Source organism: Protomyctophum bolini (assembly GCF_963924005.1).
Source record: "Protomyctophum bolini genome assembly, chromosome: 20".
NCBI classification, from domain to species: Eukaryota; Metazoa; Chordata; class Actinopteri; order Myctophiformes; family Myctophidae; genus Protomyctophum; species Protomyctophum bolini.
In genome coordinates this window covers 11155148-11175424 of record NC_137881.1, presented here as the reverse complement: position 1 = coordinate 11175424, position 20277 = coordinate 11155148, and the positions used below count along the sequence as shown (strand labels likewise).

The window sequence follows — 20277 nt, the reverse complement described above, 5'->3', positions numbered from 1 at the left end:
AGTATAAGTGCAAAAGAACGGAGTGTGTTTCTCTACCTGTGTGTATGCAGAGTTTCAAAGTTTAAACAGCTGTGGAGCCGTTTATCACCTTGTCTCTGCGACAGTGACATAGATTAATTATATACATATTCCACTGTTAGATTATTAGGTTATATATGATTCATGATGACTATTTGTATGTACAGGTATTTGATGTATTACCATGTGTTGTTCGTCTGCTAAATAAAATAAATTAATTAAATTGTTGTACTACAGCAATTCAGTGGCAGGGTTCAAACAATTATGCAGAATGACATTATTACATATCTGATTAGCTATGAAGAAGCTCTGAAAGAAACGAACAAAACATTCCACATCAATCAACAAAACCGATATTTTTAATCTGTTAACAGAAAACAAACATTTGGAACAATGTTTAAGATAACAGAGAACATTTTTTGTTCAATATTTAAAAGATGAAAATAAACTATACACACTGTATACTTATATACAGAGGAAGTAGGCCAACATAAAGATACATAAAATGAAATATATCTGTAGACAAAATAACAGATACACCTTTGGTACATCGAACTACCGGTATTTGAACATAGTAGTGAAATGAAGCGGAATAAACCATATTATGCACTATACAACGAACATGTGTATGTACACTTGAACTAACTGAAAAGCATCCGCTTGAAAGCACATCATCAATCAGGATTAACTTGTTGTTGCACGTTTCTAGAAGAGAGGGGAAGATATCAATAGATTAAATTAAGACGTGGTAAAATACAGAAGAACGAACTTCATTTTAGGAAGAGTACTACAAGCCACACACGCACGGCACAACCCTTGAATTACCACTTATCGTGTAACACAAGCATCTACAGGGCTCAAAGGGTTTGACACAAAGGGAATAACAACACAGAGTTGAGTGCAGTGTTGATTTTGACAGCTAATTTTGATTTTAGCTTTAGTCATAGTCTCTTGAATAGTTTTAATTTAGTTGTAGTCACATTTCAGTCACCTGTAATGTTTTTGTTAGTCTAGTTTTAGTCGACTAAATATCATAAGATTTTAGTCGTCGAAATCTACAGGTGATTTAGTCGACTAAAATGTATTTTGGCAGGCCTTGATGCCGTCGTAATACCTGATTTTACACTTGCTGAAAATGGCCAATCTACAAGCTCACAATGTGCTGTGCTGCAACGCGTCGTGAGCTTGTAGATCGGCTATTTTCAGCATGCAACCAAGTGTAAAATGTCTGGATCTCTTGTCCACTAGTCCCTTCTAACATTTTAGTCTAGTTATTATTTGTTGACGAAATTGTCAATATATTCAGTCTTAGCTTTAGTCATCATAGCTTAGTTTTCATTTAGTTTATCAGTGAAAAAAAGGTAGTCGGCGAACATTTTTCGTCATAGTTTTAGTCGACGCAAACACTGGTTGAGTGCGTGTGGCTTGTGTCCCTCTTGGCTAAGGACAAATATCAGTGTCTTTGATGACATGAACCAAAACGCACCAGTCTTCTTCCTCTGTTCTGTCAAAGTCCGCCAGGAGTCTGTTCACCAGAGGTAAGTGGACCAGCTCTCCATTCTCAGCATACAACAGAACCGTCAGTTCTGGCTCTCTGGCCTGGGGCGACGCACGGGAGGAAAGGAGGGCCATGCACGAGAGGAAAGAAGGGGCCATGCACGGGAGGAAAGAAGGGACAAACGGCCATTACGTTTCATTTCACTGCTATGCCACTAAAATGTGGATTGCCCTACCAACAGCCATTAAGACATATGAATTCCTTGACTCCTTCAAAAGACGCTCCTTCAAAAAGAGCACCTACGGACAGCTGCAATTCTAAAATATGTAAATTAAGTCTGAGAATAGTGTAATGCTTAATCATGGATCGTCCACAGTTTTTGTATCTGGAGAGAGTATGTTTTGTACTCCATCCGTGTGTGTGTCCGTTACCAGCTAATCTCCGGCACCATTAACCCAGTCGATGCCAAATTATGCACACACAGATACCAACTATGAACCTCTGCCCCAACGGCCTGTTGTAGCACCACCAGGAGGCCAACTTTTGTAAAACACATTTTTTGTTATTACCTCCAAATCTTTTCCAAAAATCCCGCAAATCGTTACACAGTATCACTATAGTCACATGTGCTCAAGACGGATCTGTCCGATATTTCATATTCCGTCCAAATTGGCTAACTTTGGCTTTCAAACTTTGCAGGACTGGCCCGTTTTGAACAAAAAGCCTCAAATCTTGAATGCAGCGTGCAATTTACATGAAATCTTTCACACACTTTTCTACTAGGCTCAGGAATATATCCCACCCTTTTCACATTGGCCTGTTATAGCGCCAGCACAGGTGGAGTTTTGCAATACACATTTTTGTAACAAAATGCCAGAAATCATCCAATTGCCATTTAAGGCATAAGAACAAATGGCACCCTTTTCACATTGGCCTATTATATCACCACCAGGAGGCCACAACCAGATCAGGTGGAGACCTGTGCCCCGAGGGGCACGTTTTCTAGTATATATTATGTTTTCTGAACATAGCTACAGATCCTGCAACAACAATCATCAGACACGAGTATGTGTGTGTGTATGTGTGTGTGTGTGTGTGTGTGTGTGTGTGTGTGTGTGTGTGTGTGTGTGTGCAGTGCGCACCACGACGGAAGCAGAAATCTTTCCGTGCAGCAGGTCGATCATGACCTGCGCAGCCTTGACGCTCCACTCTGGACGGTAGGGCAGCATGTCCGTCTCCCGGCTGACTCGCGGAGGCCGGAAGCCACTGAGACGCACCTGCAGCAGTGGCGGGAAAGAAAAGTAGTCGCATGTTTTAAGCTTGAATGCCTACAGTTTATGGCCGTCTTTCAGGCTAGACTGCCTATGTTTGAAGTTACCTTTGAACAGCCAGTGCACCGATCGCCGAGTTGCTCGTCATGAAAATCCACTTTAAAACGGTGTAATCACTTGTAGGGTTGAAAAATATTCCAAAGTGCTGACCACAGCAACAGACCGGACGGGGTCTGTTGCTGTGGTCTGTTGCTGACCACAGCAACAGACCGGACGGGGTGGCCGCGCACTGCTAAGCAGCTCCAAATGTTCAAAATGTAATACATGGCTGAAGTACCGTAGTTAATGTATGTTTTGTAATAATGATCAAAAGTAACTAGTAAAAGTTTTCAAATAATTTGAATAATTTCAAATAAAGAGTAAAAAGTACAATAGCCTATTTGGATCTGAGATGTATACTCAAATAAAGTTGAAATACATCAAAATGTTACTTAAGTACAGTACTTAGTCTGCCCCACATGGGTGAAATCACCCCTCAAAACCCCTCCCATATGTCTGTCAGAAGACGTTGAGGGTTGCTTTCACCCAACCCCTAGTCTGCAGTGCACCACTGACCTTCAGAGCACTGGCAGGAAACTTCATCAGCTCAGCAGGAATCTGACGCAGCCTAGGGGGGGGGGGGGGGGTTACACACACAAGACAACAATAAATGAAAACTATAGATCCAATCATCTACAGTATATTCAACCGTACTTATCCGTAGTCGGGTCGTGGGGGCAACAGCTCCACCAGAGAGCTCCAGACTTCCCTCTGCAGAGCAATATTAGTAACTTCCTCCTGGGGGATCCCGAGACGTTCCAAGGCCAGTGAGTAGATATTCCTCCAACTGCGCCTTGTTCTGCCCCGGGGACTCCTCCCTGTGAGACGTGCCTCGAGGACCCTCCCTAGGGTGACGTCCGAGAGGCATCCTAACCAGATGCCCGAACCACCTAAGCTAAACTATAGATTTAGTTTTTAAATCCCTAAATGGATTAGCTCCACAGTACGTCACTGATCTGCCAACTCAGTGGTTTTCAACAAGTGGTCCGGGGACCACCAGTGGTCCTTGAGGTTCCAGGTGGTCCTCAGCTAAATGATGGAACTTGGACCCTTATAGATCTTTAACCAACTTTAGCTCTCAAGAGTTACATTATTGTTAAACATCTGCATTACTTAATTTACAAGAAGTCTACACAATTAGAGAATGTAGAATAATTGTTATTTTGATCAACCTTTGCCTGTAATCTCTCCTAATGATACCCACATCAATACAGCATGGAATTGTGGACAAAATATTATCCAACGACACCAAAAATAGTTTTGGGTTCTGAGAGGCTAAAGAATCAAATGCAGAATAAATAATGGGCCTCGATGTGAAAAGGGTTGAAAACCAGTGTCATAAAGCCATGGCTTCATGTGGATGAGGATCTTACTTGCTGGTGGGCACGGTGTCGTCCGAGCCAAAGTCTACGTGTTGGACCAACAACGCTGGTGGATCCACGCCCACAAAGTCCATCAGCTTGGACCGGTAGTACCTTCCATCACCGTACTCTGCCAGACACACACATCCTGAGCACACACACACATACACATTAAGGACGTTCAAAGTTTGCATTTTCAATTCACCCTTTGGCCAATGGTCATGGGCCTTGCATGGTCACCGTTTGGCATGGCCCTCTACCAGATTATCGCGTAACTTTGTGACTTCTAGGTCCCTTAACAATTACTTCACAACAGACACAAAAAGTAGATCTGCAAGGTAAACCAAGTTGCAACGAGGTGATTTACCCAAGGGGTAGTTGGAGAGGCGTTTCAGACAGCCTTTATGTGCATTCAGTTTGTTCATTGCAGACTCCAGAGTCTCTCCGTTCACCAACAGAGCATCAGCCTCTTCGACAGGCACCAGGAACACCTGCAGAGTACACCTCGTTAGTCCACACAGGCACCAGAACACCTGCAGAGTACACCTCGTTAAAATGGTAAATGGTGCATTCATATAGCTCCTTTATCCAAGGCGCTTTACATAGATTGTGCATTACATTCACCCATTCACACACACATCCATACACAGATGGCGGCAGAAACCATGCAAGGCACCAACCAACACATCAGGAGCAATTAGGGGTTCAGTGTCTTTCTCAAGGACACTTCGACACCGACTCCGGGGAAGCCTGGGTTCAAACTGGCAACCTTGCGGTTACCATCCAGCCACTCTATCCCTGAACCACCGCCGCCCCTCGTTACCTCATCACGTGTGATTTGTCCCCTTCTCCTGTCGTCGTGACAGACTAAACACTCTGACACATCATATTCTCATCAGAATATATGCGCCTGGGAAACAAAATCCTAGCCAGGTTGTGCCATATAACCACACCCCGCTTCTGTGGCCAAGTGGCCGCGGAAGTGCCTCTAACCTATAACTAAATATATTACTCTATGTACTAGACCTAAATATAGTACTCTATGGACTATAACTAAATATATTACTCTATGTACTAGACCTAAATATAGTACTCTATGGACTATAACTAAATATATTACTCTATGGACTAGACCTAAATATATTACTCTATGTACTAGACCTAAATATAGTACTCTATGGAATATAACTAAATATATTACTCTATGGACTAGACCGCAACGGAGGCCCGCCGTCTCAAGCAAACTTGAGCCACGTGAGAGAGATACCACCGAGGTGAGCGAGCTAAAGCGCGCACACACACACACACACACACACACACACACACACACACTCTAAGTTAACGTCCCCTCCCCTCAGAAGACCACAGTGGTGTCTGGGTACGGTACCTCGTTGGGGGTGCAGAGATGTTTGACCCTGACCCTGAAGCGCTCTCCCTCCTCGGGCAGGCTGGGGTAGGAGAAGGGACCCAGCACCGGCTCATGTTCCATCTCTAGACCCTGGACGTTTAAAACGGCACCACTTAACCTTCTCCCTTCACCGCGTGCAGTGTGCTTTAACACACGCCAGTGGTTCTCAAAGTGGTTCCATTTGTACACTCAGTTAAATTAACAGTGATTTTACAACAAATTAAATTGGAGTCCCAGAGATAGAAATACCATTAAATGGGAGTCCGTAGCCTAATGCATATCAAACTGGGAGTCCTTGAAATTGTAAAAGAAAAACTCTTCTTTTAGTTATAGGGGTCCCCAGCATATCTTTTCAAATGGGGGTCTGCAGGCTAATTAGTGTCAATGTGGGGGTCCTTGACATGAAGTTTGAGAAGCACTGGTTTCAAGTTCAAGGTTCAAGGGTTCAAGGTTAGAATGAGTGCCATGAGGGTAGTTTTGTTAAGTGGTCAAGGAATTAAGAGAGTGACAAGCATGTGAATCAAAGTAACTAGATTAACAAACAACAAATACATATTTAAAACAGTATACCTCCTCAAGAGGTACAGTTGTTTTAGTGTTAACAGTAGTGTTAGTGGTGCTACAGTACCTCAGCGTCTATATCCCACTCATCCAGGGAAACGTCAGTGGATGTGATGGTGTATTCCTACAATACAATACAGACACAGACACACATACTGTCAATGTTGCATTTAGAAGATAGCTTCTCAAGTTAAAATACCACAAGTGCTGCTGTCACAACATGTAACAACATTGTTTCAATGTCTAATCTAAGCCTAGACCGCAAAAAAAACCCTTTTTTTAGATCATTTATATAGCATTTTACGGCCATTTAGACGCACTGTATATTAGACGTCAAATAGCCTGAAAAACGCTCAGTGGAATATTACACCTTTTCTGTGAATTTATATTTTGATTTCAAGCATGTTAAATTAAAAAGTCTAATAACATACCTGCTAACTGAGCTCAGCATCATTGTTCTGTTAAGAAGTCATGGAAGGTTGAACTTTGTAAAACAAATCTCGTCACCAAAGACTTTTCAAGTCAATCCACATTGAAATGTTAACAATGTAACATGCAGTGATATTCAGTGTTGAAATATCAGTAGATAGTAACAATAACCAGTAAGACGCGCAAACGCGGGAAACGAACGCAGCTCGTACATATTTGGGTTTTTGCGAATGCAGTGAGCACTTACTATGAGACCTAGCAGATCATGTCTGTGTGTGTGTGTCCCCCCTTTGTGCCCATATATGGAGCTGAGTGATTTGTTTGTGATTGATGCAACACACTCCATATTTGGACGTATAGCCGGGATTTGAACCGCCGAGCCACAGATCATTGAACGACCTGCTCTACCTCCTGAGCCACAGCCGCCCCATGATAGTAGTATGATCACACACAAACACAGTCACACACACCTACCTCCTGTAATGGAAGGGTCTCGTCCACAGTGGCATGTAGATGGACACCTACCTCCTGTAATGGAAGGGTCTCGTCCACAGTGGCATGTAGATGGACACCTAACTCCTGTAATGGAAGGATCTCGTCCACAGTGGCATGTAGATGGACACCTACCTCCTGTAATGGAAGGGTCTCGTCCACAGTGGCATGTAGATGGACACCTACCTCCTGTAATGGAAGGATCTCGTCCACAGTGGCATGTAGATGGACACCTACCTCCTGTAATGGAAGGGTCTCGTCCACAGTGGCATGTAGATGGTGGCACATGATCCGACTCAGGCTCAGTCCATCCAGGGAGATCTGGACCATCACACAGCCACGCGGTTCCAAAGGCAGCTCCTAGCAACACACGCACGTGCACACAAAAAAACATTCTAAATTTCATCATGCTTTAGTAGCATGTGACCTCAGACCAGTCAAACTAGGGTTGGTACCCAAAATGCCGGGCTTCAAATTCTGGCACCTTTACCGTGACCTGCATGTCCAGCGAACGTCCCACCAGCAGGTTTCTGAGCAGAGCCACTGCATCAGGCTGCCACGCCCTATAGTCCACCTATATAGACACACACAGCTCAATGTTGTACTCACACACACACACATCAATAAAGTGATGTCTACATCTAAATGATGCTGTGTGTCAGGCGCACGCTCGCACACTCGTCTCTTACTGGGATGAGTCCATACAGCTGGCAGGGGATACAGAGCTGAGGAACGTCCTCACACAGCAATTTGGGATACACGTGACAAAATGGAAAGTTCTCCACTTGGCCGCTGTCCACATAGCGCACCTGAAAACACGCACACGCACACGCGCACACACACACACACACAGTCATTTTTTTCTGTCAGAGTTTTTTAATGATTTTTCAATAAAGCACACAAAATTCACATGACTTACACAAAAGAAAAAGACAAGAAAAAACAAACGGAAAACAAAACACAACTAGCAGTCAAAAAGAAAACCCCATGGACAACACCCCTCCACATTACACACACAATGTAATTTAACTAAACGTTGCTCTCAAGAATGTTTTTGAAGCGAGAAATATACTATGGAATCAAATTGATTCCATTTGATCAACCCTCACTTCCTTGTTTCTGAGGCGCTCTAGCTGTGCTCTAGGGCCAACTTGGAATACTTTCATTACCGTAAGCAAGGAAATACTTTGTTTTGTTGTCACTTTTGGGTCAATTAATTAATGTGTGTATTAAGTAGCCGTGTAATAAGCGGGATATTGATTAATCTATCAACAATGACCACCTGTTGCCATACATTAGCCCTTACATAACAACATTACAAAAAGCTTACATAGCAGCAAACACATTCACTTCAATATTCATCTCTATCAGACTTTTGTACTGTCCTGGGTCAGTTGAGGGGTAGTCTCGTGTTGCCTCTCGCAATTTCCAAATGCTTCCACCATCATACAGTCTGGAGCAACGCAAGTTCTATCATGAGTAAAATATAAAGCGGAAGTGGAGCCTCCTCACCACTTCTGTTTTGTCTTTACAGTCGCGCACATTTATCTGAATATAAATAGAAATCATCTAAGCATATATAGCTTGCTGCTTAGCAGAAAAAATAAATAAGAAAATAAGCTCTAAAGATAGTGTGGAATAGATGAATAGTTGAGGGGTGATGGGGAGAGATAGTTTGCGACCGACAGACAGACAAACAGTACCCTGAGCTGTCTGCTGACTTGCTCCAGCAGCTGCCCTCGGTGCCAGCGCATGTCTGGTCCCATGACCACACAGCCCTCGACGGACCTCCAGCTGGGAGCCTTCTGTCTGGGCACTGGCATCTGGATCTCCTTCATGTGCCTCTTGATCCTGGACCTCAGCTGCTTCAGCAGTGCACCTGCACGCTCGCGCACACACACACACACACACACACACACACACTAACTCAACCACCATCAGGGGGCGCTAGCGATAGTTCAGCGACCGCCACCGTTCACCACCATTCAATTTGGTTGTAGAAGAAGAGCGCCTCCTCGTCTCCCCAAAACAACAATGGCGAAGGTGGTCGCGCTGATCTGACTAATCACTGGCTACGAGTCTTTAGAAGCATTCATATTTTAGAGGCTCGGTCACGGGGAGTTGCTATTGCTCTTTATTCATCCACCGTGATTTGAAATGGAATACTCATAAAAAGGACTAGAAAGGCCTCATCCGCCACCTTCCTCTTTGTTCAATGCATTGGGGCTGAAGAGACGAGAGCTTTGATAAGCCAACATTATAGGTTTATTATTAAATAAAGCGCTAAATAACACATTAATGGCATCGTTGGCGGCTTGGGATTTCATTAAAAGGGCGTTAAATAAGTCGTTAGCATGGTGGGATGAGGTAATTAAGTCTGTGGCCATGAGTTACAGTAGTTAAGGATCCAAAAATTACAGAAAAGTGCTACCTTGTGGTACCTACAAAAGCACTTTGAAGAATGTATGAAACAGCAGAGATACGTACCGGCGTGATACGTCCTGCCATAGATCACACCGTCGTCCCCGACAGCAGAGATGCTCAATCTGATTGGACCGTGAGGCGGCAGCTCAGGAGGCGGGTACCATGTTGTCTTCACCTGCTCTCACACACACACGCACACACGCACACACAGAGGCAGGGGCGAAACATGCCATTCCGACCCGACCCGACAAAGAAAAGGCTATACATATCGCTGTATCAAAGAGGGGTTTCAATTCTACCGCTTTCGTAATGCTGCCAGTAAAATGAATTTACTGGCACACACACACATTTACTGTGTGTGTGTGTGTGTGTGTGTGTGTGTGTGTGTGACTACCTTCTCAGTCAATGCAGTGCGAGGGGCAGGCTTAGGTGCATGCTTGGGAATAACAACAGGCAGCGTTGGGCTGGAGACAGCTGGAGGAGGGAGTGGAGGAGGTGTTGGTGGAGGAGTGAGGCTGTTATCAACAGCAGGGACGTCCTTTTCAATCTCACTCTCCTGGAGCCCCGAGAAACCATCCTGGGGCCTCGAGACAGCATCCTGGGGCCCCGAGACACCATCCTGGGGCCCCGAGACACCATCCTGGGGCCCCGAGACACCATCCTGGGGGCCGGAGACACCATCCTGGGGCCCCGTGACAGCATCCTGGGGCCCCGTGACACCATCCTGGGGACCCGAGACACCATCCTGGGGCCCCGTGACACCATCCTGGGGGCCGGAGACACCCTCCTCCGTCTTCACCGTGGAAGCCTCTCTGGAATTATTACAGCTTGGTTGAATGTTTGATTCTGGTTGGTCAGCCGCTGAATTCAGCAGTGTGTTATTTCTCGATAACATACCGCTCCGCTCTATAACACTGTCTAATCAAAGCCTCAGAGCACCTGCTGCGCTGCTTGGATTTTATGCTGTATCCATCATGACAGCCATGTTAACAAACACACCATGACATTTACAGCTAAACATTGCTCTCAAGAATGTTTTTGGAAAACATTTGAAGTGAGAAATAGACGATGCAGTACCCGAAAAGTGCTACATCTAAATGCCATCTAAGTTACAGTACATAAGTTGAGCCTTTGCATACGCCTGTAAGGTCGTCGAGGCTAGGGCAAGTGCTACGGCAAGTGCTACGGGCTAAGATGGAGTCTGAAGAGGTGCAGGGTTTTCAAACGATGGTGGAAGATTAAATCAAATAAACACCTGTACCTCTGTTTCCTCCTCTCCTTGAGGGCGAGGCCCTCGCTGACCAGGAAGTCGGCGATGCAGACGTATTTTCCTTTCTGGTTGGAGCAGGACAGAGACACGGGAACGGGACGCTGCTCCGTCAGCTCCTAATTAAATATGAAATGAGCAATAGATTTATTAAGGTTTAGCAATGAATTGGATCTGCTTTTTAGGTACTCTGATCAAGCGCATCAGTCCCAACCATAGGGACTTAAGGTTTAGCAATGAATTGGATCTGCTTTTTATGTACTCTGATCAAGCGCATCAGTCCCAACCATAGGGACTTAAACAGCAGATCCAAAACGACAGGTGGTAGCTGGGGTGGAGGAGGGTGAGACAGGTGGCAGCTGGGGTGTTGGAGGGTGAGCAGCAAAAGTTTAAGCAGCAGTATCAGTATGCAGTAAGCAGCAAGCAAGCAGGATGAGCGGTGCAAACTTCCAGTTTAAATAGCCGGTATAATAATAATATCTCAAACTTATATAGCGCTTTTCTGAGTACCCAACAACGCTTTACATGGGGGGGCTTTACAGAGGTAACAACAAATTAAAAACAACTTTAATAGAAAAGGAAAAATAACACTAAAAGCTAAAGAACATTAAAAGACAGTGAAAAAGGGTTAGCTAGGGAAGGCAATTTTGAAGAGGTGGGTTTTGAGGGTGGATTTGAAGGTTTGAAGGGTGGGGGCATCTCTGAGTGCCTTAGGGAGGGCATTCCACAGGGTTGGGGAGGCAAAGGCAAAAGCTCTGTCCCCCAACGTACGGCATTTGGTTTTGGGGACGTCGAGGACGTTTGCATCACCAGACCTGAGGGAGCGAGAGGGGGAATGGCGTTTGAGGAGGTCACAGAGGTATGGGGGAGCCAGGTTATTTAGTGCTTTATAGGTGGTCAGGAGTGTTTTGAAGTGGATTCTTTGTTTAACCGGTAGCCAGTGAAGGTCACGGAGGACAGGTGTAATATGGTCTCTGGAACGGGTACTGGTGAGCAGGCGGGCAGCTGAATTCTGGACATATTGCAGTTTATTGAGGACTTTGGAGGTGGTGCCGTAGAGGATACTGTTGCAATAATCAAGGCGGGATGAGATGAAGGCATGGATGAGTGTTTCAGCTGCGGAAAATGACAGAGAGGGTCGGAGACGGGCAATGTTCTTGAGGTGAAAGAAGGCGGTTTTGGTGACTTGGTTAACATGGGGGAGGAATGAAAGAGTGGGGTCAAAAATGTAATGAAAATGGAATGAGTGTGTGATTGGATGAGTGGATCATGTGAATGAGAACGTGATGCTGAGGCGGCCTTAATGAATGAGTTTCCTGATTGAACTCGCTCATATGGAATAAGTAAATGCTCGGTCAGCTCCTACACAACACATGGAATGAATAAAAACAACACCAGAGCCAGCACAATACACGCCATTTCACATACAGGTGCTTCTCAAAAAATGTGAAAGTGAAATATTTAACCTTTTTTTGTTTTAATCTTGACGATTCTGGCATACAGCTCATGAAAATCAAAAAACACTATCTCAAATATTACAATATTTTATGAGAAAAAAAAACACAATACAGAAATGTCGACCATCTGTATGTTAATTTATGCACTCAATACGTGGTCTGGGCTACTTTTAAACAAATAATTTTAGGTCAGGCAAATTGGCTGGTCAGTTAAGCACAGTAATACACCAATTACTAGTAGTTTTGGCTCTGTGGGCAAGGTGCCAAGTGCTGCTGGAAAAGGAAATCAGTATACAATAAAGCTTGTCAACATACGGAAGCACACACTCACACAGTGCTGTAACATATCCTAATAGATAAATAGAAGGAGAGACGAAGAGATGTGAGGAGAGAGATGTACACACCTTTATGGTCATGGTGGCCATGGCTCCAGTCACATAGTAGGACATGAAGTCACAGGCGGTGGCTGTCCAAGTGGAGCTACCTCCAGCTGGCCTGCGGAGACAGAGAGCGACACACATGACATGGTGATAATGATTAACCCATTTTGACCTGGGAACGATTCTACAAAATGTCTTCTAAATCATGACAGTTTTCTGTCATGTTTCTATGTCAGTTGTGCTCAAACTATGTCATTTAAAAAGGACCCCAAAAAACGTATTTGGCCGCCGACCCCCATCGGAAAATATGTTGTTCCAGGGACCCCCCCCCCAGAAGCAAAGATTTGAGTTAAAAACGCTCGCTCTGAAAGAATATATGTATTCAAAGATTTGCACACACATGTACACACATTTTCATGATTTTTAATAATGATTTCTAATAGCACGGCACAGAGTGCTGTGCTATTAGCTTGTAGATCTGCTATTTTTAATACCAAACACCAAAAAGGGTTCCCGCCCTAAATGAGTTAAGGCTTCGATGGAGGAAAGCCAGTATAAGCTTTATGAAACCTGCCCTTTCATCTGAAATATTTGGGACGCTTCGGTATACTAGTAATTCCTGGGTCAATATTTATTGAAATAACAGTACGTTTTTTTCCTTCATTTTTTTTTAAGAAGCAGAGCAGTTTGGATATCATGTCGGGAGCACTCCTACATCATTTTACACCTGCGCTCCTTCCAGGTACTGGCTACAATTTTGTATGAGACAAAGAAAAGGAAGAAGCGAACCCAGCACCTCTACTAAGTAAGTCGAATCGCTTGGGAAAGAGGCGAAATTAAATACACAGGCGATTCGCACAAATGAAGTCATTACGCCACCTTTGCTGAATGACACGTGAGCTTGTCGCAGCTTGATCGGACGGATGAATACGATATCATTACGCATTTCATTTACACCGGGTGGTATATTTCCGTTGTGAATTTGGCCTACCTGATGTCACAGAGGGTACACTCTAATGCCAGGGAGCCAACGAGGGAAGCCTGGAGGGGCCTCAGGCTGCTGATTTGCACAGACACTTTGTTGCCATAGTCACAACGTCTCACCTAAACACAGCCACCAGAGGGAGACAGAGACCACATGGTAATTATCATTAGTATTAACTGCAAATCAGGGTTACAACATTCTTCTTTTACATTCTTGAATTGTGTATTTGTAATTGTGACTTCTTGTAAATTAAGTAATGCAGATGTTTAACAATAATTTAACTCTTGAGAGCGTAAAATGAAACCAAATGGACCTGGTTTCATTGTACGCTCTCAAGAGTTAAAGTTCTATAAGGGTCCATTTGGTTACCAACTCTCCATCATTTAGCTGGAGACCACCTGGAACCCCCTCAAGGACCACTGGTGGTCCCTGGACCACTGGTTGAAAACCACTGATTTAGATGAGTTTGTACTGACAGTAGAATCCCCTTTTTTATACCCACCCCGAATTAAGAACACATAATAAGCAGCTAAATAAAAATACATACTTGAGATGTGATAAATTATCCAACACTGGAAAAACATATGCAGTTTAATAGTATGTGTGTGCAATATCAATTTAAGTGTAATCCTATGGACTTATTTCATGTGAAATAAAATAGGGATCTATTACAGTATGTGTAATGCGTCAAGGCAAATGTAATTGTTAAATGGTTTGCCAATTATTTTAGTGTTGGTTACAGTATTGATTTTCACTAATTTCTGAGTTTATTCTATTCTGTAAATTCGTTCAGCCGTCCATCTCTGATGTAAAGTTATGAATGACAATAAAGACAAAGCAACAATTGAGACACTATTAATAACTCTAGGATCTGAAAAGCCTTCTATATGAAACGGTTTCAGCGGGACTGGAAGCACTAATCGCCGACAGTGTGATAGAAGATCAGAGATGATACCGGCCTTTCTGTGTGGAGTTTGCATGTTCTCCCTGTGTCCCGTAGGGTACTAGATACCCTCACAAAAAGCATGCAGTAATCCTGGTCTCTAAACTACCTCCCCCTGGCCAGCCGGGGCGCCTGATGGAGGGGAAAGGAACCGGTCGGAATAACGTGTTCCTTCCACGCGCTACGTCCGGCCAGGTGAAAAGAAGCAGCCTGGACTCCTCATGCATCGAAGGAAGCACAAGGTCTGTCCGCTGCCTGGCAGAGGAAGTGTAGCGCCCAGGATCACATTAGATAATTGACACTGGGTGAAAGAAACGGGTTGCAAAATCGTGGGATAAAATTATAAAAAGAAAAGAGATGATACCTCAGCCATGCTGGTGGCTGCCACGGTGCTGTAGAGCTGTCCTCTCTCCCAGCAGCCGTTGACCAGGACGGCACAGAACATGTCTGCCTCCCACTGGACGACGACGTCGTCCTCCCCCTGGGGCTCCGTAGAAACACAGTCCTGCTTCAACAGCTCACACAGTCTGGAGAGAAGACGACGGAGAAGGTTCATCCTCCGCACGGAGCACCGGTGTTGTTTTTAGGCAGCACATTTAGATTTTAGTCATTGTCTCTTGAATGGTTTTCACTTAGTTTTAGTCACATTTTAGTCACCTGGAATGTTTTAGTGTTCATAATATCATAAGATTTTAGTCAACTAAAACTACAGTTGATTTAGTCGATTAAAATGTATTTTAGCGGGCCTTGATGCCGCCGTAATGACTGATTTTACACACAAAATAGCAGATCTACAAGATACGTAGATTGGCTATTTTCAGCATGCAACCAAGTACCTTCATAACATTTTAGTCTAGTTTTTATTTGTTGACGAAATTGTCAGTATATTTGGTCATAGTTTTAGTCATCATAGCTTAGTTTTTTTTAATTTAGTTTCCATTTAGTTTTTGTCAGTGGAAAAAGGTAGTCGACAAACATTTTTCGTCTTAGTTTTTAGTCGACGAAACAAACACTGCAGAGCACACAGTTTGCATAGAACACGACGCAGAGGGTTTATCTCCCACATAGAGCACATCTACCCAGTCTCCCACAAAACACGGTGAAATAGCACGGAATTGCAATTTCACGGGAGACACCGCCTAGCAGCCCTAATACCTACATGATTACTGGCAGGATTCTGCATAACAGAACAACTAGCCTCGGAAACACAGACGTTTTTATTTCCAGGGAGAGAAAAAAAAGTCTGGGGCCGAGTCCACTTCAATTCGGCATACAGTAGTGCAAACGTCGATCACTCTCTTCTGATTTCTGATCGTTTGCACCTTTGTTAAATTGACGCACACACGTACACACACACACACACACACACACACACACACACACTCCTCTCTCTCTGTCGCTCTAATTAATTAATTCGTCTCATGTCACTCAGCTGCGTCTAGATTCTCCCAGCGGATCCTGCCGGGAGCTGCCTATGCCATAGAAAGCATAGGTGGACCCCAGGCTACAGAACAACAGACTGGCCAGTATGACTAGTACTACGGTCTACGGCATATCACTAGTCATCTTGGAAAATATTGCCGAAGATAAGACACATATTGCCCTTTGTAAATATGGCCAAATCCATGATACCACTCACTTTTTAAGCTGGAAATTGTTCTGGGTGAGCTGGACGTAGAAGCTCCCAGGAGAGTTGACATGGGTGACCCTGACCTTCAGCTCCTCCAGGCCGGCGGCAGGGAGCTCTAGATTGGGCTGGAAGTCCACCGTATCCAGAGACTGGCCTCGGAGGCTTCCTTGGTCTGACGCACTGCCACCGGCGCCACCGCCATTGGGCAAAGACTCCTGCCCAGAGGAGGCTATGACCTCCATTGGAGGGTCCCACACAACTGGGTCCTCAGCGCAGGGCTCTGTGTCGCCGACACTGCAGGGAAGGACAGGGAGTGTGTGCAGAAAGGCAGGAAAGAGAGGAAAGGCAGAGGAGAAAAGGGTGGTGGGTGGAATGGTCTGGACATGTGGTCAAATCCACAATCACAGTTGTATGCATGACGCCACCGAACCAGTTGCATTTGACCGTACATCCAATTTTGTCCAGACCAGTGGTTTTCAACCATATTCATGTCAAGGACCATTATTTATTTGTAATTTGAGCCACGGACCACCAATTGATGAGATTTGGCCTCTCAGACCCAAAACGAAAGAATATTTTGTTGTCGCTGGATTTTGTCCACAATTCTTTCAAAATTGATGTTGGTAGCATAGGGGAGACAACAGATGACAATTAATTTACATTCTCTAATTGTGTAGACGACATCTACGAATATATGATTTGCGCCACATTTTCAATAGCTAAAGTATAACATAATCCTTAAAACACCAAAAGGGGTTCCCGCCCTGAATGGCTTAAGATGGAAAACAAAGCACAGGAACTACAAACGAACGTCTCACCACGTCCTGAAGCAGGCCAGCTCCTCTGCGATCAGCAACTCATTTATGTTGGTCAGCGGTCCATTGAGGGGACTCTGGTACAGAGAGACGGGCTGTGGCTTGGATTTGGGTGCCTTGGCTACATGGGGGACAGTTAGTGAAAGAAGTTACACCTACTTAAAAACACACACACAGTGCCATATGTAAGACCCCGTTTATTTACCCGATTTCGCACCAGTGAGGGGTGGGAGGGCGGGAGCCCTGTATGCAGATTCAAACACTGCCTTGTATACTACAGCAAACAACTTTTACAATTGTTTTAGTTGCCTTAGGTTCAAGATTCATAACTTAATAATGCTATTGGCTGTTTGTATTCTTTTTGGAAAAATATAAAAAGATACTCATGGAAAGACTAGGCCTAATTTATTTTACTTATATTGACCCTATAAACAATTTAGTACTGTATGTGTAAGGTTTTGCGACTTTTACCTCGTCAGATAATAGCCTACAACAACTTCCATGAACCGACTTCACTGTAGTAGCCTTTTAACACCCCCAGCTGCATAAACGGAGTTCTCCGGCCTATCAAATAGTAACGCCCAGCGCTCAGGACGGAGATAAATAAAAGGACGGAGATTTATTGATATCAAAACCGATCGCATCGGTCCCCACAGGCTGGGAGCGTCTGTTGGGCAACATTCAATGTCATTTCCGGTTGGGACGTCACTGAAAATGTTCCCCCCCATTTTAGCCGATCAGATCGAAAATCGCTAGTCGTGTTAGAATACAGTGAGTACAATGACACAAGTAATGCTAAAAGCAGTGGTTTTCAACCCTGGGCCGCATTATTTATTCGGTATTTGACCCACGTACCACCATGAGATTTAGCCTCGCAGACCCAAAACTAAGGGATATTTAGTTATCGTTGGATACTTTTCCACAATTCCATGCTACATTGATGTTGGTACCATTAGGAGAGATAACGGGATCATAATAGCGACTATGGTGTAGACTTCTTATAAATTAAGTAACACAGATGTTTAACGATAATGGAACTCTTGAGTGTAAAATCAAAACAAACGGACCTGTACGGGTCCATTTGGTTTCATTTAACGCTCTCAAGAGTTAAAGATCTTTAAGTGTCCATTTGGTTACCAACTCTCCATCATTTAGCTGGGGACCACCTGGAACTCCCTCGGACCACTGGTTGAAAACCACTGCTAAAAGGACAACACATCATGTTTCAGTTGATAATCAGGACATGAACGCCCGCAGTGACAAGCGCCGGTTGCTCCACACGTGGAAAGCCTTTTAACAGTACCTGTGGTCAGCACAGTGACCTCCGCTTTGAAAACCTTTTAACAGTACTTGGGGCGCCCGCTGGCCTATAGTGGTCCAGGCGCATGCCACATATGGGCTCTGGCCTGACAGCATGTTGCATGCGTGTTCGAGTCCCGTTCATGACAAGCTTTCCTGCGCCCCTTCTCTCTCTCCCCCTTTCCTGTATATCTGCACTAATAACTATCAATAAAAGGCAAAAAAAAGCTAAAACTAAATCTTAAAAAAAAACAAAAAAAAAACAGTACCTGTGGCCAGCACAGTGACCCCCGCTTTCTGGAAGGTGAGGCCCTGGAATCTTTTTATGGCGGCCTCATTCCAGGAGTCTCCATCATGAGGACACACTTTGGACAGACAGCACTGAATGGCCTGCAGGACAACACAGAGAGGACACACACAGTTATATCAGTGGTTCCGGGGACCCCCAGGGGTCCTTGAGGGAGTTCCAGGGGGTCCCCAGCTAAATGATAGTTTGGAACCAAATGGACCCTCATGGGTCTTACACTCTCAGAGTTAACTAAATGTTGATACAATAAATACAATGAATATAAATTGGGTCGCAGATATTAGAATTGCCATTAAATGGGGATCCGTAGCCTAATGCATGTCAAATTGGGGGTCCTTGAAATGAAATCACTGCTAGAGACCTAAAATCTTCTTATGCATGGGGGTCCCTGGCATATCTTTTCAAATGGGGGTCCGCGGGCTAATTGGTGTCAATTTGGGGATCCTTGGGAACCACTGGTTTATATCCCCAACACTGTGTGACTAATAAAAAAAAGAGTGATTTCTAATTATCCATGGTGACAACGGATACATTTACTTCCATTGCCTTTTAGTACAATACAAACAAACAAAATATTTGTGAATCCATTCATAGACGTCAATGTCCGCATCACGAATAACACTTTCCCTCCCGTTCACGAGTTGCTGTCGCGTGGCAGATAATTCTTTCAACACCACCAGAACGATCACACCATTTTAAAGTGGATTTTCATGAAACGGAACGACGATAACCGCATGCTTCTTCCAAAGGTTAGTGAAAAACTAGGCAGTCAGCGGGGGACTGCGATTAATTGCACATCTACAGGTTTATTTTCAATGCAGTTCTTTTTTTTCAGCTTTCCTCTAACCATGACAGGGAGGGAGAAGAACTCATCCTTGATCTTCCTCAGCTCGCTGACACAAAGGATGTCCTTGTTGCCAAAGTCCACATACATCACTTCCACCTTCCTGCCCCCAGGATGTCCTGCACGCGACACACACACACACACACACACACACACACACACACACACACACACACACACACACACACACGTCATCATTCATTCATTCAAGTCATTTCAGTGTCGTCGAGTAATACAATATCAGCATCACAATACGTCAGAACATCAATAAAAGGTATACATGTGAATTACCAGTACATAGGTTACAAATAGAAGCCAAAGACAAATTTCAAAACGATCTAAAAACAGTTACATATTGTGGGGATCTGTATGCTCACCAATGTTTTAAAACCACTCAAGGGTATCAATGTGGTCAATTTTAATGTTGTTTGCAGGTCATTCCATGTACCGGTATTAGGGCCACAGAAGCCAAAAGCAGATCTACGCCTCAGTCAGTCATTCAGTCAGTCAGTCAGTCAGTCACACAGACACACGCACACACACACACAGACACACACACACCTATGATCTTGGCCCTGCTCCAGCTGAGGTGGTTGTAGCGCGCCACGCAAGCCTGCTGCAGCACGGGGCAGTAGAGCTGCAGGTCATGGTCTCTGGACTCAGGCAGGCTGGAGTAGAACTCCTGGAGCTTGTTGGAAAGCAGCAAGAACTCCATGCTGTCAACCTGGGGGGGGGGGGGGGGGGGGGGGGGAGATGATGACAGCGTTATCATACATCAGCCAATCAAAT

At 44.4% G+C, this 20277-nt stretch overlaps 1 protein-coding gene across 1 annotated transcript in view; it reads right to left on the bottom strand.

Moving 5' to 3' along the window:
* Positions 1-1458: 1458 nt before the first annotated feature.
* The window catches only part of LOC308335949 (RING finger protein 17-like), a gene marked incomplete at both ends in the record, with an annotated part of 21162 nt that continues 2343 nt past the window's right edge, over positions 1459-20277 (bottom strand). Inside the window, 22 exons of the mRNA XM_080793174.1 lie at positions 1459-1617; positions 2659-2793; positions 3403-3454; positions 4260-4395; positions 4615-4738; positions 5635-5745; positions 6284-6340; positions 7324-7497; positions 7628-7711; positions 7827-7946; positions 8841-9016; positions 9625-9736; positions 9956-10373; positions 10823-10947; positions 12690-12780; positions 13657-13769; positions 14958-15120; positions 16233-16517; positions 17042-17159; positions 18607-18727; positions 19492-19607; positions 20050-20212. Coding sequence (XP_080649300.1) covers positions 1459-1617; positions 2659-2793; positions 3403-3454; positions 4260-4395; positions 4615-4738; positions 5635-5745; positions 6284-6340; positions 7324-7497; positions 7628-7711; positions 7827-7946; positions 8841-9016; positions 9625-9736; positions 9956-10373; positions 10823-10947; positions 12690-12780; positions 13657-13769; positions 14958-15120; positions 16233-16517; positions 17042-17159; positions 18607-18727; positions 19492-19607; positions 20050-20212 — 3153 coding nt within the window. The remainder of the gene's footprint in view (positions 1618-2658; positions 2794-3402; positions 3455-4259; positions 4396-4614; positions 4739-5634; positions 5746-6283; positions 6341-7323; positions 7498-7627; positions 7712-7826; positions 7947-8840; positions 9017-9624; positions 9737-9955; positions 10374-10822; positions 10948-12689; positions 12781-13656; positions 13770-14957; positions 15121-16232; positions 16518-17041; positions 17160-18606; positions 18728-19491; positions 19608-20049; positions 20213-20277) is intronic.